At 47.6% G+C, this 26,290-nt stretch overlaps 1 protein-coding gene across 12 annotated transcripts in view; it reads left to right on the top strand.

Annotated features, from left to right (window-relative positions):
* The window catches only part of LOC119379144 (ionotropic receptor 25a), a 317,618-nt gene that overhangs the window by 180,044 nt on the left and 111,284 nt on the right, over window positions 1-26,290 (top strand). The window contains exons 16-17 of one of the 12 annotated variants that reach the window (XM_037648336.2): window positions 2,494-2,621; window positions 8,270-8,518. The exons of 10 other annotated variants lie outside the window; for them this stretch is intronic. In XM_037648336.2, the coding sequence (XP_037504264.2) occupies window positions 2,494-2,621; window positions 8,270-8,427 (286 nt within the window). In that variant the 3' untranslated portion in view covers window positions 8,428-8,518. Of the gene's footprint in view, window positions 1-2,493; window positions 2,622-8,269; window positions 8,519-26,290 lie in introns of those variants that run through there. One more of the 12 variants, XM_049411885.1, reaches the window with a different exon arrangement.

Below are 26,290 nucleotides of genomic sequence, written 5' to 3'. Positions count from 1 at the left end.
TTGCGAGACAACTCTTAAAAAAAAGTAATGATAATGCGGGTGTGTCCTGCCGTCTATGGAGAAAACATATAATAAATATAACTTGTAGTGAAACCATTGGCATAATGTGAGCCCATGCTTGCCCATCAGTGTCGGCTCGTGTCTCTTTGCCAGCGTCTCAGCAGCGCAGCCATGGCAAGTACGTGCCGTGTGCGCGCGCTGTTTGACAGAAGAAATTCAGGAGCATTTGACTAATTCGGTCTCCGAATAAAATGGGCTTACTATTAGTGTCTAGGTGACCTTCAAGTAATAGGTAATTATTTATTAAAAAGTAATTATTTCGTTAAATAATTCATTGCTTGCAATGAGTGCTACTTCATTTGATGAGATAATCAATATAAAGATGTTCACATGTCATTAACAGCGTCCTACCGCATTGCTAACAGAGCATTCCACATAGTGCGCAGAAAAAAGACCCGGCATGCAGTGTGCAGCAGTGCTAAAAAAACCTGGCAGTGAAAGGGTTAAGACAGCGGCCTAGAATTCTACTTTTTATTTCAATGAATGTTGACAAACTTTTACAAAGTAACATTACCGTTACATTTAATTGACAAAGGTACCACATTATGTAAACCGAGGTAAGTGCATATACAGTAGCGACTAGAGCCTTCGAGATAATTTTAACTGTAGGATGAATGCAGCAGTTACTTCAGTATTCGAAGTGGTACTTGTCACCAGCTTGTAAATAACACTAACAGCTAAAAGTTCAATAATGTTTTATGAATGAACACCATGAATCTCATGATAATGATAGTGGAATGAGGACACATTCGCTTCAGCAACGCAGGAGTTTAAAGCAAAAATTCCTTCGTCTGGGGGTGAGTAAAGCTTTGATAGTCTCGTAAAAGCTTGAACTGCATGCATCTTGGCAATTCACTAACTAAAAAAAGAAATATGATGCTTCGCTCTACCAACTTGTTCCTTTGGGGTCTCCCCTTCAGTGCTGACTATTCGAAAAATATTCAGTAATTCGAATATGTGCTATTTGATTCATGTACCGGATCGAATACAACGCTATTCGATTCATTACTTATTTCGAATATTCGCACACCCCTACCATTCGATGAAAACGACATTTACTGTCAGATGAGTTCACGAAACACATTTATTCGCATTCGATTTCGGACCAAATGCATAGTCGCGACGCCAGGGACCTTTTAAGAATTTTTGACTAGTATTGGCTTACGTATATGTAACTTTTGTAATTCGTACATAACTTATTCTTTACTAGATTAACTGATTGCTTGTTTGATGACGTAATAGTACGGGCGAAAGTTTCTAAAAGAAAGTTACTCTCAGCTATAGCGGCTGGACGGGCTGGATGCTGGCCATGTTTTATTAGTGCTCTGTTGTCATTGTTGCCTGGATCGCGGGTGTTGATCGTCCGACAGCACGTGTTTTGGCGATCAAGGTGTACGAATTAGCTGCCACCGTCTCATTGCTGCTGGCGGAGTGTCAGTCGTGCTCCCACGCTCCGTCATGTTGTCGGCCATGTTGGTTTTCGATTGGCTCTTGGCTTGACTAGAAGCTTGACTTCGTTTGTGTCATGCAGCTGTGGCAAATTGTGTAAAACAGCTGCACTTATATTCCTGGAGCAGCTTTTTAGTGATAAAAAAATTTTGAGGATACACGCGTGTTACATGCAAGTTTTGATTGATTTTTATTTCTCCCAAAGTCATGGCGGGCTGAGGTCATGGTCATCATTTTAAAATTATATTTGTGTTTGTCGTGTGACAATAGGCAGGTAAAATGACATTAAGTTCACCTAATGTCATTCACTGTAAATGACGTTAGATTTGCCATGTGACAGGTGTATATTAGTTTGCTTAGTGATCACTTTTCTTTTTCCTCGAATAAGTGACTGATAACTTGGGGGTTTGAGAATATGTGGGCTATAGTTTTCGTGAGAAGAATCAAGTAGCAGGTTGGAATTCTTACGATGGCTACTGTAAGTATAACCAAAGAATCAGGCTGAAGAAGGCCTACTTTTGTATTAAAGGCACATTTTCACATCTCTGCATGTATTGCTCCACGGAAAGCACGGAGCATACAAGGGGATCACGGAAGTTGAAAAAAGAAAAGGAGATAGGGAGAGGGAGAAACAGCCCATTTCGGCATCTTCAATGCTTGTATCTATGCTATAATTAAATGATTTAGCTGATAACACAATGTGCCCGAAAAAGTAGTTTCATCAGCGCAGGCAATGAGGAAAAGCTCAAAACTGTGCAAAAAACCTGTATTCACAAAAGCGTCAAGCAAGGAGTCATTGGCCTCTGACTCAAGAGCAGCTTTCCACTGCACACTACTAGATTATGCTGGAGTTAATGGCGATGCTCCTGTACCGCCTGTGATATCAAGAATGTCTGACACCAACGAGCGCAGAAGCAATGCATTTGCTGCATACATCACTTAATGTTTTTGTTTTTGTTTGTTGTTCGTTTTTCTTATTGAAAGGATCCTCAAGTTGCTCAACCAACGTCGCCTGGAAGGTCTGAAGGAAACCTGGTGGAACAAGAACCCCGCCCGTGTGACTTGTGACGACAGCGAGCGTCAAAGCGATGGCATCAGTATCCGTAACATTGGTACGTACTTGAAGGCATGACTAACGCGAATTAGCACAGCTCCCTGTTTTAATAACAGAGTAGCAGTGCAAAGCACGCAGCCGCATTGTGAAGCTACTGACTGTCACGGCTTGTTGCTACTACCAAACTACTCTGCAGCCGAGGGTTTGAAGTTTATGGCAAAATCGAAAATTAAAGCGAAGGGGAAAACAGGTTTAGTATTTATTTACCTATCCAGATTGCTTTTAAGGCACTGCAAAACGCATGGTATGGAAAACAAGTTGTTTCCACACTGCAAGCTGTATGTTTCATCTATAGTGCTTTCCTTGATGGCAGTCTTTTTATTCAGTAAACTGACAGTGCTCTACTATTGTGCATATATTGTTATAATTGGGTTGAATAAGGTAAAATAATTACAGTTTCTTTGTTTTTTTCTACGCACGTGGTATTTTTTGTCGAGCAACGTCCATGTGTGGTGAAGAAACTTCTCCCGCATGTGTGGTCTTTCAATAGACTGCACTAGTAATTTATTAATAAATTAAAATATAATTTGCAAGAGAGGAACGATTTACCAGTAAGCAAACAGGTATATTAAATTTTAAGTCGCATCAATTGAAATAAAATTTCTGATATCAGCTGCAGTTAAACACATTTACATTACCTAACGAAACCTTTACCAAGCTGTGCACGTGCGCAAGCTCAATAATGAACAGGCAATGTCACGCAATGTAACTGGTCAAATCAACCAAAACTTGACGGCCTTGGTTCTCCTCAGAGCTAAATGTTGTAACTGAAGTACTGTGTCTTAAAGGGACCGACAACTGGCCAGAACGTGTGATTAGATCCCGGTAGAAATGAAAAGACCGTGAAGTATACTGAGATTCCAGCATACTTTTCGCATTGTGAGTAGGATTTATCTTTTACAGCGAAAGCTGTTATGAGATCACTTCAGCGGCCGTTTTTGGCGCCGTAGTTGTCCGCCGCCGCCGTTGGTGTCCGTAACCAGTATCGCTCGAAATTTAAAAAAAAACGAAATAAGAAAAAATTCCAGGATGGAACGAGGTTCGAACCTGGGACTTCTGCGTGGGAGCCCAGTATTCAACCTCTGAGCCATGCCGGTGCTTGAAACTGCTTTGCAAGGCGTCTCTCATAATCAAATTGTGGTTTTGGGACGTTAAACCCCAGATATTATGAAACTGCTTTGCAAAAAGGTCCTATACAGGCTTCATGTCGGGAAGGAATTACGTTAACATATGCAGTATAGCGTGGTAGAAGAGTAAAATAAGCACTAGCGTCGCACAACGCGAATTCTGTAACCAGGCGTCACACAATGCGAATTGCGCAAAGAGTAGGTTGTTGAATGCTTCCAACCCATTACAAAGGGCTCCGCCATAATTCTTCATCGTCATCAGGCACAGCATCAACAAAGTGCGCATAATGCCTTACAAGCGTTTAGCACGTACCACGGCTCTCCGTAGAATGACGAAAAATAGCATAGTGCCTGCTTCCCAACTTCTCAAAAATTACAATGATTTATAGCGCAGTGGGTTCCTCGCAAGTGCACTTGTATTGGTTGCCGAGGAAGCCCATAAGCGCATGATCCATTTCCTCGGGGTCTCAATAAAGTTCTTTGTCCCCCTCTCTCTCCCACGTCAACGTATGTTTACAGCATTGAGGGAGAGGGAAATAGTGACCGGGCGTCACCCAGTGCAAATTACATAACTGGGGGGCCCTTTAAAGCTTCCAACCCATTACAAAGGGCTGAGCCATAATTCTTCCTCGTCATCATTCGTAGCGTCAGCAAAGTGCACAAATGCCTTACAGACGTGTAGCTGGTACCTCGCTTCTCCGCAGAATGACAAAATGGCATAGTAGGTGCTTCCCAACTTCACAAAAATTGTGATTATTGGTGTAGTGGGTACCTTGCTAGTGTACTTGTATTAGTAGCCCCAACAGAGTTTAGAACGGGCTCTAGAAATGCGCTCTTCCAGCTTTCGCTATGACTGTGCTGCGCTTTCCGCGCAGGCCTGGCGTTTTTTAAATCGTGTTTAAAAAGTAACAAAAACCTGTATGTTGCGCAGCCCAGCGAATTGCCTTGAAGCTGGATTATGGAGTCGATCAGTTTGCTGTACGCAGTCACGTAGTCTGATGCTGTAAAGCGCGCCATAATTAGTCCTGAAAATTAGAGTATGTATATTATTATCTATCACCGCTCAATTCCATGCTGCTTACGAGGTAAAAGGAGTTGCACATGTCGCATGCACGTGAAGTGCACGCATGCGCAGTAAACCAGTAAACCGTTGCCCTCAAACACAAACTGCTCTCGCACTCACTATTTTCAGCATGATTGTTGTCACGTGTGTATACATAGCTTGCATTGACGTCACCATGGCCGCCATCTTGGGGGACCAGCGGGTTGAGACGCTCCATGAGCTTTTGTTCGAACGCGTCGAGCAAGAAACGGTGACGGCTCGCAAAGCGGGAGAGCACAAAAGAGTGCGTGGACCGAACACCTGGGTGTCCTCCTCTGCACTGACACACTCTAATGAGATAAAAAAGTCACGGTGGCCGCCATGTTGGGGGACCAAGCGCAAAGAACCTGTCTCTGACGTCACGTGCAAGGCATGTATACGACTTCATATTCGCCACGGATAAAAAAACTTACTACAAATATTTCACGCCGTTTTCCACGTTGCCAATCCGTGATTAGACACTCTGGCCGGTAAGATTTCCGTTGTGCTAAAGAAATAGGTGCCATAAAAATTGGTTGTTGGTCCCTTTAATGCCAGGTATTGAGACATACGAATGATCTGGGGCAACGTTTAACCATATTTTTATGGGATTATTGTTTATATATTAGAATGCTGTATGCCATATCCTGAAATATAAATGAAGTCACCTGACAAATGCATTTCTTTTTACTTTTTACCCTCCAGGGTTCGTACAGGTCCTTGAAAACCTTGAAAACCCTTGAACTTGAAAAGTACATTTTCAAGGCTCTTGAAGGTCGTGGAACTGTATTCTATCCTTGAAAACCCTTGAACTTCGTGACCAGTGCAGTCTAAAGTCCACTGTGCGACCTGCTTTCTGTTGCATATTAGTGTCGATGCGGCGAATTTTTCATTTCAGAAACAATACACCGCGCGAGTTCGCATGTATTCTGTTTGTTCATGCCTTGTCCTATCATTAGTTTCAGTCCTTACTCGTCGGTGCATCTTGTCTCGCTTTCTCTCTCTCTCTCTACTTATCTCCTTGCGACTTCACTCTTGTCTCCTGCTTTATGCTGCTTTTTCCCTGTCAAGCGGGCTTGTGGTTAGTGCACTGTAACAATGTCAAGCCTTGCTAATACTAGACAAGTCTCTGCACCTGTCCTGAACATTTGTTGTGTGTTGGGAACTACTTAGGATTGCATCAAGGCTAGACTTTTCTACAGTATAATAATATTGTTAAAACTCTATCTAGCAAACCCAATTTTACGTATTTCCCAATCTTCGGAAGAAATATGCATTCCCCGGGAGCTACTCATAAGGTTCAACATTGTCGTCAACCCGAATTAACGAAACCAACTTGGAACCAAAACTGATTTAACGAAGTTCTTTCTGAACTAAATGAGTAACAAGGAGTGCTAATTGCTTTCTATTTTTTACACATATGGCTTTTTTTTCAAGCACGGGCACTGACGCTATTGCGTTACAACATCTGTCACTTATAGTCACGAGCCCGGTTTTATTTTGACATGGCTACATGGCATACATGCACGGAACAGTGCACTCAGCAGTTGCGCTGTTACGTACCAGATGATGCTATAAGTGGCGGTGGTTTATTGTTCCTGTTGATGCTCCCACAGGAACACTACTCTGTGCTTTTGTTATTTCATGATATATGGGACAGATGACACTGATCATCTCCTTGCAACTTCCTTGCTCGCCCTGTTCGCATAATCACTGCATTCATTTCCCCGTCTTTGCATTTCGGCTGCATGTCATATTTCATGTGACTGTCTAGCTGGCCTGCATCGCCACATATGTGAGGCCCAATGTTGGGGACGCCTGAACAGACTTTTCACACGAACACGCGTGGGTTAACGACAAATACAATGCTGTGGTAGATTTATGGATGTCTCTATGCTACAATTTTAGGTTTTGAAGGACTGAAAAACCCCTTTCTCGATTTTGCGAACTTCCTGATTCAGCAAAGTAATTTGAGCGTGGTGATGACTTCGTTAACCCTTTGAGGGTTTTCGCCGCACATGTACGGCATCCCCTAACAGACATCAAAGGGTTTTCGTCGTACATGTACGTCATAGCCTGTGTTTAAAACGCGAGCCTTTTTCGATAATTTTTCTTGCTTGGCACGTGCTGCCCCACTTCGGGAATACGTGGAATTTTTTTCATGCCTTGATGTCTCTCTGTTGTTGTTTTTTTTTTCATTTTTCTTTTTGCTTTCCGAAGCGGCGCAGCGGCTTTTACTTGCACATCAGAACGCGCGCACGCGGTTTGGCTGGTTTCGGTTTCGACCTTCGGGCGGTTATCGCTCTCGCGCCCGCAAAGCTGATGGCTGTCTGGTTTCTAATCTCTCAAAGGGTGACTGCTCGTGACTCTCGTTTATTGCTCCCCGGGGCGCGATTACGTCTGTTTCCATGCGGCGCTAAATTACACAAACGACGCCGCCGTGGTTGCGTTTTGGCTATGTTTAATACAATGCATAATTTTTATTTACAAAAAATCCTATAAGTGTTCTTTTAGGATTTTGCTTGATGTTACTACTAATAAACTTTGTGTATGTAACAACAAAAATGATTTTTTTTTACTTAATGGTCACAAAAAAAAATTTTAGACAATTTTTTTTAAATAGAATCGTCTGAATAATTTATTTCAGCAATAAAAAAATTACACATTTTTTTATTGCATGTCGCGAAAATATTCGACCCTCAAAGGTTTAAATCAATTTCAACTGTATGTGTATAAGTGCGATAAATTTAGTCAGAATTTTAAACATGTTATAGTAAAAAAAGAATCCTCATTTGTATGCCATTTTTTAGTCCTTGAAAAACACGTGACATGCCCTTTGAAAACGGTATGAACCCTGCCCTCCCTCCTCCTGCACCATAGGAATATAGTGGAAGCGGAGGGGGGAGTTGATTTGGGACAGAGAATGTGTGCATAGTGCTGAACTAAGCATTCAGTTCATATAATATAGGCATAAATAGTAAAGTAGACAATCAAATACAATGAGCAATGTGAAAGAAAAAGAAGAAATACCCAGAACATTTGCAAAATAAGACAAATAAATATGATACACTTTCCAGCTCATCATGACGTCTGAACTAAATGACAGGCATCACTGCCTTTTGTGCGAACTCGAGAAATTTGTTTTTTCTTCGCTAGTCCTTGCTTCTATCGCTGTTCTTACATTTATTATGACCTACCAGCATGCCTAAGTTCTCATCCTTCATAAATATATCTACTATTGGAGACTGTTGTGTTATTAAGCGGTTGAGACCATTTCATCCTCATATATAGAGCTTGCAAAAAGAAAATTATAAAATTTATTGTTGCATGGATATTCATCAAGGGCAAAGTCTTGTGTTTTAAGTTCTTTTATTTTAAGCTAAATATGTATTATGCGGTTTTGCTTAAAGTAGTTGTGCGTATCTTCTCTTTAAACAGGTGGCGTTTTCATCGTCATCTTCATTGGCGTTGTCATGGCTTGCATCACCCTGGCCATAGAATACTGCTACTACAAGAACCGCAAACCTAACAGCAAGGTGGTCGCCGTCAAAGAATATTCCGGCAAAGATTCTATCAAAGATTCTATTAAGCACTAGTAGCCTTCAACTGGGCGTCTACCATGGTGTAGCTTACTCGCTAAGCTATACTGAGGTCAATATATCTACTTGCTTGCTAGAAATGGTGAGTGAAGAATATTGGCGCGAAAGCACTCTGAGTTTAAATGTTTATGTACTGAATGAACCAAAGAAATGTGCTTGAGTTGCGTTAACTCAACCATCCTTAAACTTTTTGACCTATACATAAATTGAGCAGAAACGCACAGAATGGTGCTCCTCTCTCACTTTAAGGTGTTTTTGAGCAGCCATCCCAATAAAGGTCACAGAGCAGCGATTGTGTAAGCCGCTAGCGTAAAGTGGCCAGACATCCCAATAAGGTGGGCCAGTGCCTGTTTTTAAATGCGTGACCCTCTCATTCACTTCTGCGCAAGCGGATAGAGTCAAGTTGTATCGTGCAACTGGGAACCAGCAGGGTAGTCCTGAGCAGCAGTGGCCTCAGTACCATTGATATACAACATTGAATGCTGCATGAAACAAGAGATGGTGTCCTGCTAAATCATGAACAAGTAATCGGCAAATGTTACTATCATAGAGTAGATTTATATTTCCTGACTGCGACAACCTGCTCCTCCCCTTTTGATGAAGACCACACTATGCCACATGGTCACTTTACGCTAGTAGGATCAGCCTTGGGAATTCAAAAAATGTCTACGAGTTGAGAGAAAAGTGCATAAATGTTAATTTATTTCACTAGTATAATTCTTGTTTCAGAAAACTTATATATCAGGCCTAGGATGAAACGGATTGCTCTGCTTTAACGGCGTGTGACAATTGCACATAGACACCTTTGTACTAGGTTTCTGAGCACGAGTGCACGATTAAATATATTAACGCGACTATTCATAGGCATCCACACATGGATTCGGGAAATTGCATTTTGCTTCTCCTATATAAGACAGTGAACTTAATTCCTGGTTGCAAACACACTGTACTAAGCATTAAATTTATTGCAGTAGCTTGGTTTTGAATACTGATGGCACAGAACCTTATGGGTGAAGACACAATGATAGGCATATTTTCTAAAGTTATTTTTACTTGTTTAATATTTACTATAGTTACTTTTTTGCTGTGCCCACATTTGAATGTATAAACCTGCTAGTATGGTGGATGCATTATGAAATAAAGTACATCTTATGTGGTTATGCTGTATGCAATATTTGTTACACAATTCTACATTCAAAACAACGTATAAGAAAGCGCAAGCGTAATTGACAAGGAAGTGGAGTGGACACCGCATAATTGAAACTTAAGCGCACCCCTTTGTTGAGGACAGCCTTGCCCCCCCCCCCCCATAACTGACGCCCCTGGCGGAGGCATTGTCCCAAAGCCCTCTGACCCGCAGGGGTTGCAGGATTGTTGGGAGGGGGGAGAGATTAATTTTGCGGCACGTTCCACCGTGACATGGATAGCAGTTGGCGAGTTGCCGCTACCAGAGCCAAAGTCTGGATAGCCGTAGGTGTAAAGTTTGCATAGATGAGATTCAGAAAGGTATGTGCCTGGAGTTGGTGGAAGTGTTGCCTCGATCGTCCTTGGTGAGAGGAACGGCAGCACTGAACCAAGGGTATGCCTGGTGCTTGAGTTTGACATGTCACTATGTGAGTGAGGCTTCACCACACTGGGCCGGTCGGAGCATAGGTGGCTAATACCTCGTCTTTGCACTTTGCAAACATAACTGTAGTCGCTGAGCTCGATTACTCCAAGTGACAGACAGTACTTGTGTGAACAATCCAAATATACATTACTGACAAAATAGTAAATTATGTTCTTCAATGGCAAACTAGGCTATAGCGACCTACATTCTCCAGGGCAACACCAGTATTCAGATATTCAATCGAGAAGTGTGCGATGAAATGCATGGGTCTTCCATTGACTTTGTTTTTTCGTAAAAGAAGAAAGGACTGGGCAACAGTGCATTTTTCGCAACTAGCAACTATAGGGGGCGCCACAAGAGGTCCAATATGGCTGTCGATGCGGTGATCACCCGCACACACGGAGTGATCGCCGCATGTGTAGTCGCTGGTTGCTGCCGCTTGCCAGCTAGGATAATTTTCCACCGCATTGAACTTCTCATGCATGAAGTCTCACACTGAGAGCGTAAACTGCGAGGCGCACGGCACGATTTTGCATCCGATTTGACGTCCTACGCGCTGGTGTAGCAGCCGGAATGGGGATGTTTCGCCGTACGCGGTCGCCGGATCGGGCGTCCGGCGTGCGTCAAACTCGGCAGATTTTTCTCATCCGCCCGGTCCGGGAGACATCCGCCCGTAGCACGGGAGACAGCCAACGCAAGGTGCCAACGTCGTGCCGCTGCTCGGTTCCTTACCGCTCCCATCATCATGTCGGAGGATGCTGAGGGATTTGCCGGTATCGCCGCTATCGGTGGCATGAAAAAGATGTGCTACAATTATTTATCATGCAAACTAATTCCTAATTCAATAATGCGGTGCTTCCAGTGTGCAGTGATTCCACTCCTGCGCCAACTGCGCCAAAGTGCGCCAAATTGTATTTACTGCGCCATCCTGATAATATCGACGAAATTTGCGCCAAACTGCGCCAAAGTCTCGGGTTTGGGGGCGTCTATCACCGGCAATCGCACCGCCGGCGCGTCAGAACACGTGCAGCTCGATCTTGGGGCTGCCAATAAAGTCGCAATCATGGACCAAGAATTATTCCGCTGAATAAATACGCTCGCGCGTGCGTTCCGAGTAAGCCACGATGCCATGCACGGTGCCGACGCAGCTTCTGTTCTGCAAGTCGGCTCGACAGCAAAACGCGCTCTCCGCAGAGGCTCGTGACGTCTAGGCCTATCGGTGGCGAGAAAGTGCGACGGCGATTCATCGGCGGACGTCGTCTGTTCCAGAAACGCTGCTGATAGCTCGTTTCAAGCGTCGCACGGCACGTAAGGAAAGCAATGTTCAGTAATAACTACATGAGTGCCGCTAAAATGTCTGTCACTTCTGTTTCCGGACATCGCGGAATGAAATCTGGGATCGCTCGCAGTAGATATATGGGACAATATCGAATTTTCCTTGCTTCGCGTTTATGGAAGAGCACGCAAACGGTGGAAACGCGTTGACACTTTTCCTCAGATATACTTATCCATGGATCTTCATCCAGAACATTTTCGTAACTCCTTCCGCCAGCACGTCTGAGTTTGTAATCACTCTGCGGTAAATACCCCCTAAAAGGCCCTGCCCTTTCGAGCTCACGTGCTAGGGTTCCAATTCGAATTTTTGCTTGCTTTTTTTAAAATGTCATCTCATTAGTAAAATCATATCTCCTGGTCGGAGCAGCCGCAAATGCGCAGCTGTCAGTAGAGAGCCCGTCGCTGACGGCCCACAGTGAAGCGGCTACGCCATGTTACACGTCCGCCCCTCGCTTTCGGGGGTCAATAGCTAACCGTTAAAAAAACTCAGTTTCGCTTAAGAGCGAAGCAATGAATGCTATACCAAAAAATTTTATTGTGAAACGAAGTAAGACTAGCAGCTAACTCTTTTGGATCCGATCTCGCGTAACTCAACAAAACGCTGGTTTAAGGGAATATGGCCCCTGCAAGAACCGAAGCGTTTTCTTGCTCTGAGTTATCTAAATGCGAAGTAAGCGTTGAGAGCACAGCATTTTACGAGCCGTCTCCTGATGCCTCGAGATAGCGCGCGCGCAAGCGACTGCCCCTTCGAACGATGCGCCCCCCCCCCTTCCGCTCCCTGGCGCGTCCCTTCATGCTCCTTACGAAAGACGGGGGGGGGGGGGGGCGTTTCCTCTCTGTTTGATGAGCAATCGATGGCAGGCCCGCACGCGGGAAGATGTTATCTCATGCGCTGTCCGTGCGGCGGAGACAGACGGCCGGCTAGTTTAATCTCCGCTTCAGCCGCGTTCGTCGCCAGCGCTCGAGAGCTTTTACCCGCGGCTAGAATGCGCGTGGTGATGTTATTAATTTGGACTTTATACGGAAAGTTACGGCAACGGCAGAAATCCGCCGAGAGTGTCCATATAATTGCTATCGCAAGGGTCAATGTACGGGGCACATTTTGCGCCCCCCCCCTCTTAGGTGATTAGGGGGGGTTCCCCCCCTGCCCCCCCTGTGCGCACGCCTATGCTCCTGAGATTTTTTTCCATGAGATTTGCAATGAATAGAAATATTTCTAGCCTTCATAAGAGCCCCATAATAATACTCAGGTGGTTGAATGTTAATGCAATATGCTTCTCTATTGCACTCCAGGATGTAAAATTCGCTGCTCCAAAGGGCTCCCAGATGCAAAATTATCTGCTCCAAAGTGCTCCAAGATGAAAATCTTGCTGCTCCAAAGTGCTCCAAAACGGAAATTTTGCTGCTCCAAAAATTGCTCCAAATCAGAAGTCCTCGGTAGCATCACTGAGTGTGGCACTTATCAAAAAAAAAAGCGCCGGCGTCCACACCACTCGCGAGATCGGGAACCACAATGCGAAGGCACCTGCGATGCATTCGCAGATAAGCAGTGACACTGCAGGCCGTCTTACCCAACCGGCTTGCTTCGCTTCCACCTTTGCTCTTAATATTGAGGGTGTCGAGAAAACTGATTGCGTATGTCGACGCCTCTACGGCGTGCTCGCGCTCGATCGCGGACGGCAGTGGCGTCTGCCAGCAGCCGCTCGCCGGTGTCAGTCGCGGCAGGCTGTTTTGATGTGGTTTTCGCTCGCGAAGGCATAGTTTTATTGACCGTCGTCTTCTAAAAAAAAAAAAAAGAGCACTCGCCTGCTGTTTCCCAGAACCGTGGTAGCGCAGTACGTAAGGTGTTGCGATGCATGTTCACGCGGGTTCGATTCCCGGCCACAGTGGCCGCATTTCGATGGAGGAAAAATGCAAAAGATGACCTGCGTGCTTAGATTTAGGAGCACATTAAAGAACCCCAGGTGGTCGAAATTCATCCGGAGCTCCTCACTACAGCGCGTCCGATAATCGTATCGTGGTATTGGCACGTAATATCCTAGGAATTCAGTTGCGTCCCAAAATTCAGCCGATTTGAGAAGCACGATGGAAACCATAATTTTCTGTGTGACAAGCTTCCCGATGCGCACGTGGATATCTTTGCTTTTTCTGCCGCCGGTCCATGGGAAAACCAGCCACGTTTACGACGCCTTTCACAGTATACGGTTTGAGCATTTTGGCACGCAGTACACGCGATTTCTTGTGTGTTTACCCATTACCGAACCGCAAAGGTTCCACAAATGTTGCACCAACAAAATCCATCGTAATTCACTGGCCACACGCACAACAAGTTGCACGACACACCGACGACGAAGCACAGCCCGCGCGTTGTCGCCAGGCAAAAGTTTTCGTTCTATCACCGGAACGCAGCTTTCACCGGTTGCCGCGTGGCGGCGCTACCGTAGCTGAAAGTGAGCCGCAATGTGGTGCTGCGGTGCCCCGAGCTGGGCGCCATTTTTGCGGTTCTCGTGCAGCAGCCGACCCACGCTTGCTACTGTGTTTGCTGTGTGTACGCGCTAGGTGTTGTGTGGTGTTTCCTTGACTTCCGTGTACTCGTGTGTTTCATTAACGATAGTACGGCGTTAGAACTGTCCCCTACCATTGCGTGTTGCATGGACTTGTAAAAGTGCCCAAGCCGCAGGACGTATTGTTGCGCGTCGAGCTGCGTCAATCGGCTATGGTGAACTGCGCTGTTTACGGTTGCTCCAACCGCACAAGAAACAGCCCCAACGACGAGAACTTTCAACGGGTAGGGTTCTATGTCGTGCCGAAAGTTATATCAGGACAGTGTGCTTGATTAGTAGCCACGCAGCAGCGGCTTTTCTTCAAACGTTGTGAGTGGCGGACTGCGCGATAGTAGATAAATCGGTGTTTAGCGCGCGCGATTAGATTTATTTAAGAGCACTACTTTAAGCCAGGGGAGCCGGCGGGGGGGGGGGGTGCTGGAGCTGCCCAAAATGCCTTCCCCCTCGAGCAAACATGGTCAAAACACAACGCATATATTTCCTGCCCCCTGAAGGAAGTCGCTTGTCTTCGGTGCCCCCTCCCTTAGCATCAAAATCCTGGCGCCGCCCCTGCTCCAAGCGCTAAAAACACGAGAAACAGCGACAACTTGGCTGCCCATCTAGTGATAGCGGCAAGAAGTGCGATGGGCTGGGCGCCACATCAGCGACTGATAGGAAGCTTTACCACTTAGCACCGATCACTAACTTTACGGATACCTAGCCAGTGGGGGGGTTCAAACCCCCCCCGAAATTTTTCAGTTTGCTTGCGACATAGGCATGACATACAAGCGCACGCACGCCAACATAAAGTATGGGTGAAAACCCCCCCCCCCCCCGAAAAAAATTTCTGGCTACGCCCCTGCCTAGAACAAGCCGTTAAGTCGGGAACTTGCGGTACTATGTACAGTCTACCTTTGAAACGACGACGATGTTGCCATCACGAAGAGTTTTCACCCTTGGTGGCGACACGAGGCCGTTTGTGACATAATTGTGAGCCTCCAAGGATTTGTAGCTCTTAAGCTGCTCCCGCGTCACGAAACTTGTCTCGTGAACAACATTCAAGATGTTGCCATTGTAATTGGTCTTCTGGGCCCTAGTCAAGCTGTTTCATTACAGCTTTTATCCCAGGAGACCATCCAGAATGTAATGTTTTCGTTTTATTCTGGAAAATAAAGAGAATCAATGAATGAATGAATAATCGTTTATATCCGCACGGTCTACGCTGGGATAGCAGCCAACATCGTTCGTGAACTGGTCATCGGAAAGCGCCAAGGGGTCATCGCTACCGCATTTTGCGACTTTGATGTGGTATCTCCTGCGCTCGGGATCAGACAGCGACTTGGCGTAGTCGCTGAGCAGCATCTTTTCACTGCAGAAAACACGGCGATCGCTTGCACAGCCAGGCAAATGAATAGATCCGTGCAACACGCAGTGGTAGGGGACAGTTCCAACACCGTACTGTCGTTAATGAAACACGCGAGTACACGGAAGTCAAGGAAACACCACACAACACCTAGCGCGTACACACAGCAAACACAGTAGCAAGCGTGGGTCGGCTGCTGCACGAGAACCGCAAAAATGGCGCCCAGCTCGGGGCACCGCAGCGCCACATTGCGGCTCAGTTTCAGTGCATACCTAGCAGAGGGTAGTGGGCTTGCTGGGGTCCCCTGCTTGAGCCGGGTATGTCATGTGTGGTGGCGCCACCAGCGACTTAAATGTAGGGCACTGCCTGGCGGAGGCGTTTGTGCGCAACTGATTGGATTGGAAAAACTTTATTTACGTCCTGCAGAACGCGCTCAGCTGATGCCATGCTTTTTTGTGCGCTTTATATGCACTGGACGGAAATGTACGCGAATTTCGGCAGTGTAAACGGTGATGCTGATGTTGCTGAGACAATAAAAAATAAAGAAAAAAACTAGCGCGAGCTAGGTGCGTTGGCCTACATGCGCGCGTAAGGCATGGTAACCATCTAGAACACTGTAGCATGGTGTATGCAGCTCTGCTGTTAGCTAGTTATCTGATGTTAAATGAAGCACACGGAAGACCGTTAGTACTCGTGCGAGTAAAGCTGCAGAAAACATTCTTTTCTGAAACTCTGTCGCCGTAACTCGCGCGAACGCGCGTATAAACTGCATGCAAGGATGCTGCGCAAATTTGAGATGCAATAAATTGCTCTTACGAGTGATAAGCAGCGATGGCGAACTTTTCAAAGCTTACGCGTTTTGCGGCTATCAATTGTAAACTGGATTCTTTGCATTTCTTGGGCACTACTTTCGTCACGCACGCCTTTTACGAGCGTGTGAAATTACTGCCGATGCTGACCGTGACACACACTCGGGAGTTTACCACGAGCTCTTAATGTTATACATTTCACAGCATTTAAAAACTTGGAGCTGCTCATTCTTTCTGCAGATCTCCAGTACCTTGGCTCTGTAATTTGGCCATTTATGCACTGAATATTCCTATGCAAACACTGTAAAAATCCACAGATAAGAAAAACAGGAAGCCACTCTCCTCAGTTACTGGGTACAAGTACATGAACATTTATTCATCATATATTGGGCACAGTTGCTTGCTTGAACAGTATCGCCAATGGCACGAGAACGTACCTTCTTCTCACCTTGAACGCTTCCCGATTGCTTTCTCTTTCGGGTCGGTCTTTCTCGTGGTGTCTTCTTTGTCAAATACGACGCCAAGTTAGGCAGGATTGTAGGCACAGCGTCCTCTCGTAGGCAAGGTTTTCCACGCGGTGTGCGTACTTCGTTCCCTTCAATTATATATGCACGTAGTACCGTAGCACATACTTCGGCTCAAAATGAAGTTGACACATGGCAGATGTGTCGTCCAGTGCTTTGTCCGCTCGATGCAAATTCCTTTCCCAGGGCTTCCTCATTGCTTCCTCAGGGCTGCATCCTTCGGAACGCCTAACAAAGACGGCTTCGTGCTGCCCTTACGTGGACGTAACCTGTCCGACAGCCTGGCGCAAAACAGTGGTTTTGCCGCCGCGGAAGCATTTTAACCTCGTGAGACGGTCACTGCTTGTCAGGCCACATCGCTGTTCGCAGAAGGACCTAGCAGATTGAGGATGCAAAGCGCGAAGAGTTCTCAAAAAAAAAAACTCGCACACAGCGACCGCCACTCCAAACAGCCAGCAACTGCCCCAGCGCCAGCGCTCTCTACATGATGATGAATTGTGGTCCTGCCCTTTGTAACGGGTAGGCAGCTGTCAAGTGCCTTAACCAAAAAAAAAAAAAAAGAAGAAAGAAAAAAAAATGTCATAGACACACACATAACGAAATGTCACGTTTGCAACAGCCAGCCAGTGTCTCCTTTCAGACCGGCTACATTGACATTGTCTGAACGTCTACATTGTCTGCGCGTCGGCATTGTCTGCGCGTTCTGCGCCACCACTCCACCAATCTCTGTTTTGTAACGTCGACGGCTCTGGCCACCGCTGTGTTCGCCGTATCTCCTCGGAATCCCAGTGCCAGCGGGAAAGTGGTGCCCTCTCCGTGACCCGGGCACAGGTCAGCGCAGCGGAGGACGAGGTGTTCTGTGGTCTCCTCCTCAACGCCGCATATTCGGCATATGGCCCGGGCCACGTCCACAGATGTGTCGAACCTGCGACGGTATGCCAATGTACGCAGAGCTCCTGCACGTGCCTCAAAAAGGAGTGCACTTCCACCGCTGTTATCATAAAGGGGCTCCGTGCCAATGTCAGCCTTGTGAGTGCGGTATGTGAGCAGTGTGGATTTATTTTCCATGGCACGCCGCCACTGCTCCGTCTCCTCCTCACACACCTGCGTCTTCACGGCATGGGCCCACTTGTACATCTTGTCCTCAATCACAGGTTTTGCGGAGAAGCCAAACTTTCTTTTCATGTTGCCCAGGCGCCTGCACCACTGCGTTTGTGTGCCGGTTAGGCTCGCATATCTGAACAGTCGCCTGGGCCACCGTTCGTCGTCCATGAGTCGCAGGCGTCCTTCGTATGTAGCCTTACTTCTCGCCTCGCGCGCCTCAAATGAGGACCATCCCAGGTCACCCTGAATGGCCTCTATGGCGACACGCCCGTGGCATCCAAGGGCCATGCGGCCCACCTCCCGTTGGCCACGCTCCAGCCACTGCCTGGTTGTCGCACTGAGGCACAGTATGGCATTGGCAAATGTGAGGCCTGGGACGTGAACAGCCTTCCACAAGTCGCGGATGAGGAGGAAACGGTTGCATCCCCATAGGCTTTTCCGGCGCAGCACGTTTGCTGCTCTCTGCGAAGTCTTGCGCAGATTTTCTTCATGCAACCCAACAAGTCACCAGAGGTGCTCAATACCACCCCGAGGTACCGATATTCAGTGGCCCATTGTATCTGATCTCCTCCTGGCAGGTATATGTCGGCAGTAGGGTAGGAGCCTGACAACTGTAGCGCAGCAGACTTCTTTGCATTGAAGGCCAGGTCCAGGTGGTACAGCTGGGTCGCAGCGAGGGTGACCAGTTGTTGCAGGTCCGTTGGGCTTTCGGCTAGCAAGACCAGGTCGTCAGCATAAACTAAACCCGGCAGCTTCCAAGTCACGGACATTCCATCGTACAGGTGGGTGAATGAGAAGCCGATACTGGATGCTAGGAGCTTATGTTCCAGTCCAGAGACATAAATCATGTATAGCAGGGGTGAGAGAGGGCAGCCCTGCTTAAGACCCCGTGTTACCATTACTGGTCTGGACTGGGCTCCGTCAAAGCACGCTATAACCGAATTATCTTTGTACAGCCGTCTCATAAGGCCGACCCACACTTCTGACATTCCGACATCTGCCATCCGTTGGAATAGGGATTCATGTGGGACACTGTCGTATGCCTTAGCTACGTCAAGAAAGCAACCATACAGGTTTCTGGACTCCTTGCGAGCCATTGCTATGGTTTGCATCAGCACAAAGAGGTTGTCTTCCAGCCGTCGGTCAGCTCGGAACCCGTTCTGCAAGTCTGTGAGCACGTTGTTGTTCTCTGCCCAACCACTCATCCAGGCCTTCATACCTGTGCAAAGACACGGTATAAGACGCTTGTTACAGTCAGGCCTGTAGTCTCGGAGAAGCCCGGCATCCCCGCCTTTCTTTCTCACCAGGCACACCTTCCTGTTCGCCAGGCTGTAGGGACTGTGTCACCCGCCACAATGCCAGAGAAGATGTCGGCAAGGTGATCTCGGGCAGCATCCCCCAGGTGCTTTACAACACCGGCGGGTATGCCATCGAGTCCTTTGGCCGTGTGTGCATAAATGCGTGAGATTGCCCTGTCCACCGCTCTTCGTGTCACTTTCCATTTCATGATCTCATTTTTCGGGCAGGGGATGTTTGCTTCATTCTCCTCTGCGGACACGCATGCTGACTGTGGGTTGGTACAGACGATGCTATGTTCTGTAAGATGTTCCGAAAGATCAAACACGGCCAACTCCGTCTCCTCGCTCCGAATCCGCGGCATGGCTGTCCTCCTGTCAAGCGATGACACATATGTCCAAAACCGCCGGGAACCGTTTCGCCTGTCTTCAGATAAGGCTTTCAGCTGCTTGCCATTGTGGTCGGCAATCTTGCGTTGCACTATTGCCTGCATAGCTCTTTTGCAGTCCAGGTACCTCTGCCACAGCTCTGCACATTCGTGTGGCAGGAGTGTCCTTACCGCTTTTCTGTGTAGGCGATTCGCCTCCCGTCGAGCACTTAGTGCCATCTGGACCTCCTTGTCCCACCATGGCTTCCGACGCACCCCCCCACGGGAGTTAACGCATACTTGGCGCACCAAATGGCGCCACTGTCGCACATTTGGTGCGACAGTGGCGCCGCGCCGCGGAGGCGCGCCGAAGCACGTTTTTGTGACCACGGCCACCTGGATCGGGCGCGCGGCGGTTTTGCTCCGGCCGTCCCATTCGGCGCGCGCCCCTTTGAAAAAGTGTAATCACGGCCACCTGGATCGGGGCGCGCGGCGGTGTTGCTCCGGCCGTCCCATTCGGCGCGCGCCCTTTGAAAAGTTGTAATTGAGGTAGTTCAGACGCGCGCCGCGACGCGGCGCTCTCCTCCTACCCTCTCGCGAATGATCGCTGACCGCGCCGTAGACAGCCGCAGATGTGTTGGAAAAATGCATACTGGACATCGTGCACGTGGTGACTGGAATCAAGGTACGCTATTATGTAATGTTAATCGGGCTTTACACAGTGAGTGTTGTTCTCTGTAGCATATGTTACATCGAGATAGAGCCAAGCAGCGTGCTTAAGAGACTTCGTGTGGCGCGGCGCGTTCATGTGCCATGACCACGGCCGCTACATAAGGCCATGACACATATATTGTGCCGAGTACGTGATTTTTCGTGCTTCTCATTCTTTGTTTTGGCAATCGTTTCTCCCACGGCCGCCTGGACCGGCGCGCGCCATGCTTCTTTCTAAAGGAATACATTTTGTCGTCGTCGGCACTGCATAGCTATCTTCTGCGGTCGAGCGCTGTCTTAAGAGCATCACGTTGCTGGAAAACAATTGCGGTAATGATAATGCTGTAGTCGTTTTCTCCTTGCCGATGATAGGCAACATTTTTATATGGGCACGTCTCTTTGCATTCTGAAGTTCCCACGATACATCAGTGATGTGAATGCGACGTTCTTATTTAAGCGCAGGCCGCATGTAGGCGAATTTGAACGCGAAAGCGATGAGTGACGCTTGTCGCCTGCGAATTAGCTAAGGGTCGGTCGCGCAATGGCCACTTTCTCTCGTTTGGTATCGAATTGTCGTTTTAACGCGACAGCATGAAAGAGCCCGTTTCCCAAGCAACATTTTATCCTTGGCAAAATGTCGGCCTGACGTCGCTGGCCAACTGCACTGTCGTTGGCTCAACCTTGGCAACCAATGTAGGGCCGGTCTTGGGATTGACATTGGCCTCATGTGGGCCTGCGTCGGCCCGATGTAGGCCCGTCCACCGTGGCCGACGATGCCGAGTGCATGCCGCTCGCGGGTTGACCAAGGCCCGACGTTACATAAGCGTCGATTTACCGACGGCCGTAGGTCGGTTGCGGACGTTTCCCGCTAGTATTGCTCTGCTTTTTTTCTTTTTTTGTGCGTGTTCTAACAAACGCATCAATTGTTTTTCTGGTGTGTTGGTGCGTCGTATTTAATGTGAACGGGCAGTTTATAGAGGCGTTTAACTCTATCTGAATTAATTACGGCAGAGTGCACATGTAAGACGGAATAAACGCCTCTAACGGTCTGCACTAATTAACGTGTTAATACGTAACACACAATAAAAGAAAGACGTGAATATAAGTTTTCTCTTTTTAGATGTTTCACATTGTCATACCACATTGACTTCAGGCAAGTAATTTGTTTTTTAGTCTGCGTTCCACGAGGTTACGCCTGTTAGCTCTAGCTGCGAGTTTTTCACTCGCTTGCCTCATTTACCGTGTTTTTCAGAAACGTGCCGTACTGCTGCGTGCCTTACTGTAGTCAACACCAAGAAAGATTACGTTGCCTCGACGCCAAAGTGGCATTCCTTCCAGCAGGTAAAGCTCGCGCACTCAAGGCCGCAGCATCCCAAGGGATATCCGCCAAACTCCTTTAAGCAGCGGAACCAACCTTCGGATCGCTTCCCCTATTCTGGAAGCACTCAGAAAAAAAAGGGGTTTTTAATAAATCTCGTGCTTTCCTTCGCATGTATACTTTTTACTGATATGCTGCATAAGAACACCAAAACAATTTCTTGAAATGTGATTCGCGGGTGTTTTCGCTTCGGCCACCATCATCACGACAAGGACTGGCGCACACACACAAAAAAATAAAGAATATAGCGATAGCCACCATTCATCATTTTATGTGCTTTTTGTGAGGGTGGGGGAAGTGCTATGCTAACTCACGGTTACTCTACAGCGATATCTTCAAGGCGCCGCAAACCTTCCCGCATAGAGCGCAAAGGATGGAGGGGTAGTAGGCGCGCGCCGCGGTGCGGCGAAAGGAGCGGTCACACCCCTTTCTGCAATTACGCCTCTCCGTCCGAATGGGACGGCCGGAGCAACACCGCCGCGCGCCCGATCCAGGTGGCCGTGGTGTAATTGAGGTAGTTCAGCCGCGCGCCGCGACGCGGCTCTCTCTCCCACCCCCTTGCGGTTGATGCCGCGCTGGCCGCGCCGTAGACAGCCGCAGATATGTTTGGAAAAATGCACACTGGACATCGTGCACGTGGTGACTGGAATCAAGGTACGCTGTTATGTATTGTTAATCGGGCTTTACACAGTGAGTGTTGTTCTCTGTATACCATATTACGGTCGAGATAGAGCCAAGCAGCGTTCTTAGGAGACTTCGTGTGGCGCGGCGCGTTCATATGCCATGACCACGGCCGCTACATAAGTGCCGACACATGTATTGTGCCGAGTACGTGATTTGCCGTGCTTCTCATTTTTTGTTTTGGCGCTCGTTTCTCCCACGGCAGCCTGGACCAGCGCGCGCCATGCTTCTTTCCAAAGGAATACATTTCGTCGGTCGTCAGCATGCCATAGCTATCTTCTGCGGTCGAGCGCTGTCTTAAGAGCATCACGTGCTGGAAAACTAAATTGCGGTAATGATAATGCTGTAGTCGTTTTCACCTTGCCGAGATAGGCAACATTTTGTTGTGGGCACGTCTTTTCATTCTGAAGTTCCCACGATATCGATACGACAGTGATGTGAATGAGACGTTCATTTAACGAGCAGGCGCATGTAGGCGAATTTGAACGCGAAAGCGATGAGCGACGCTTGCCGCCTGCGAATTAGCTAAGGTCGGTCGCGCAATGGCCACTTTTCTCGCTTTTGGGTATCGCGTCGTTTTAACGCGACAGCATGAAAGAGCCCGTTTGCAGTAATTCCGGTGTCCGGCGGGGTGTGTGTGCGTGTACGTTCGTATGCGTGTGTATGCGCGCTGATATCGCTGTCGCATTTAACTCTTAAAGGCGAAGCTTAAGGGTCCCCCAATTTCCGCCTCCATTATTGCGTGCATGCGGTTTGCCCTTTAAGATTCGAACTAATCTACCGGTTCGTTAGCTGAGCGGCTGCTGATAAGGCTTTCTGCGACTAGCATATTTCTTTCATATGCATTTTCACATTGTCATACCACGTTGACTTCAGGCAAGTAATTTGTTTTTTGGTCTGCGTTAGGATTCCGTGTGTAATTTACCGTGTTTTTCAGAACGTGCCGTACTGCTGCGTGCCTTACTGTAAGTCAACACCAAGAAAGATTACGTTGCCTCGACGCCAAAGTGGCATTCCTTCCAGCAGGTAAAGCTCGCGCACTCAAGGCCGCAGCATCCCAAGGGAAATCCGCCAACCTCCTTTAAGCAGCGGAACCAACCTTCGGATCGTTTCCCCTATTCTGGAAGCACTCAGAAAAAAAGGAGTTTTTAATAAATCTCGTGCTTTTCTTCGCATGTATACTTTTTACTGATATGCTGCACTTAAGAACACCAAAACAATTTTCTTGAAAAGTGACTCACGGGTGTTTTCCCTTCGGTCACCATCATCACGACGAGGACTGGCGCGCACACACACCACACAAAATAAAAAATAGCGATAGCCGCCATCCATCATTTTATGGCTTTTTGTGAGGGTGGGGGAAGTGCTATGCTAACCCACGGTTACTCTACAGCGATATCTTCAAGGCGCCGCAAACCTTCCCGCATAGAGCGCAAAGGAATGGAGGGGTAGTAGGCGCGCGCCGCGGTGCGGCGAAAGGAGCGGTCACGCCCCTTTCTGCAATTACGCCTCCTCCGTCCGAATGGGACGGCCGGAGCAACACTAGAGTGTACTAGAACTGTTGAGTGGCGTGAACGCGCCTCGCCGCCTGATGCCTTCCGCGTCGACCGTAGCGGCGGCGCTGCAGTCGCTCGGTACTGAAGGCGCGCGGCGCCGCGCGCTAGAACGGGCCGCTAGAACTGCTGGACGCGTCGGCGGCACCCGGCTAATCGGCACTGATGTGGCTTTCGTTGCGCGTCTATCATTATTAAGCGTAGGAATCGTCGTCTTAAGCCTTGATGGACGACACTTCAAAGCTTTTAATGGATGCTTGCTTCATATATGCCTTTGAGAGATTCTGCAAATCAGTTCTTGTAGCCGAAGTGACTGCTGGAAAGTACGCAAATATAAAAATGAAAACGGGCTGACACCGACCGTGAATATTCACGATCTCAGTGTAATTGAGCCGAACTCATTGCTGGGCTATTTAGAACAATTACTCTCAATTAACTAGACGCCGAACGACCGCCAGAAGAAAGAGACAGAGGAAACAAAAAGGGCGTGTCTTATTCTGATTTCTTCTGCCCTAATGCTTTCTTTAGTGGTGATTCGGCGTCTAGTTTATTCAGAGTAACTGAGCTGCTCTAATGGAATTTAACTGTGCTCAGAAAGCTGTGTGCTGATATTGTGCCGAAAGCACACCGAACATTACCGCGCGTTGGCGAAGCTGCGTGTACGGTGCGTATCTTACAAATGCGCTGTAAATATATACCCCACACACACACACACACACACACACACACACACACACACACACACACACACACACACACACACCACCACACACCCACACACACACACACACACACACACCACACACACACACCACACACACACAACCACACACACACCACACCCACACACACACCACACACACACCACACACACACACACACACACGTATATATATATATAATCTCGCAAAAAGAGCACCACCGCCCCTCCTGGCTTCACTTTTGACACTTTACGATAAAGCATAAAATTATAATACAGAACGTTGTCAAAAACAAGTTTTTCTAATGGCATCGATAGAAGATCAGGAAAAGTGCAATATAAGCTGTCCATTGAAAATGAGAACTGGCTGTAATGAATTTAGGCAGAATAACCGACGGGCTACATTTACATCTGCGCATTTAATATGCTTGAGATAAGCCCTGATGCATGAAGTTTGTGCCTCGGAGGTGAACACGCGCCTTCGGCTCGGCTTCCTGGCTCGCCTTCCTGGTATTTTAAGCCATCAGAGGTCGCATAATCGATGCATCGTAACCGCGGAAGCTTGCTGTTGAAACAAGATAGCCTTTCGGCATTAAAGAAACAGCGCAAAACTGGCAGAACTCAGCCGTCACTAATATAAATGTTGCGATAGAGTCATTTGTACTCAGGTTACTCATGAAACAGTCGAGCGCATTGGAGCTCATACAGAGATCAATGGTCTGGATATATCGTAGAGACTGTCGGAAGAAGAATTGTAGGCTTTTTTTCGTCGCTGGTTCGTTAGTTCTTCGTAGTCAGTGTTCGTAGTCACTTATAGTGTAGCGCGGCTTGAAGTGCTGCTTGCACCCGCACAGCAATCAGTGAGCAGCTAGATGCATGTGCGCAAAATCCGATTGTCACCTCTTTGGGGGTCGGCAGGCTCCAAGAAAGGGATATCTCGGCGCAGTTTTGGCACGCCTGCATATTCACTCATGCACCATGGCGCGTAGCAGGCGTTGAGTCACCGATTGAAGCTCAGTAATGCATTAAACGCGCTCAAAACGCGCAATTACACGCTTTCGCAGGCTGCGACGAGCGCGCGCCAAATGCAGACGCTCTCCACAGCTTCAGTACAAAGTGACTACAGCGCCGCCGCTACGGTCGCCCGTCGGAGCATCACCCGAGATGCGGCGCGGCCGCTTCGTTCGTTCCACTGCGCCCTTCTAGTACACTGTAGCAACACTGCCGCGCGCCCCGATCCAGGTGGCCGTGTTGTGACATTGGCGGCGTCACCGCAATGCATAGCGCCGGCCGGCGAGTGAGCCCATTACCCTATTCTAGCTCACTTTAGCGCGGCGAACAGCAAAATACAGTTTCAGCATTAAATGTTGATTTTGTTTTCCACATAATCCGATTCCTACACGTAAGTAAAGAGAATCACGCCTTATGTGGTGCCTAAAAGTGCGGTCTGCTGTGAAGCGAGGTTGTACAAGCATTAGAAGAAATGTCTTAACACTAGTTCGTGGAAGATCCTGAGAAGTCACGAGGGCTGTGAATGAACTCGTGTAGGGTGAATGGAGGTAATATGCGTCTTTGGAAATATTCGGTGCTCGGCAGAAAAGGGACATTGCTTTTAGCTCGAATACGTAGTTCAACTCCTCAATCTCAACCTTCCACACTTTGTCTTTTCGAGAAAGCTTACTGCTCTTCCATAGTACTAGATCGCGTATAGTCTTTCTAATCAGCAAGTTTTAAAAGCTGTGAATGCTTTTCGAAAGGGCAGTGATGCCGATAATATTAGAAGACGCAAACGATAAGCGGTCCATTTGGCTATTTGGAACGACTTGTCGTTTTTGCAGACCATACTCTGCTGCGACACGCCTTTATTCAAAAATTGTAACGCGAGCT

Source organism: Rhipicephalus sanguineus, chromosome 1, assembly GCF_013339695.2.
Source record: "Rhipicephalus sanguineus isolate Rsan-2018 chromosome 1, BIME_Rsan_1.4, whole genome shotgun sequence".
Lineage (NCBI taxonomy): Eukaryota > Metazoa > Arthropoda > Arachnida > Ixodida > Ixodidae > Rhipicephalus > Rhipicephalus sanguineus.
Note: the sequence above shows the minus strand (reverse complement) of the source record. Positions and strands in the feature narration are given on the sequence as shown.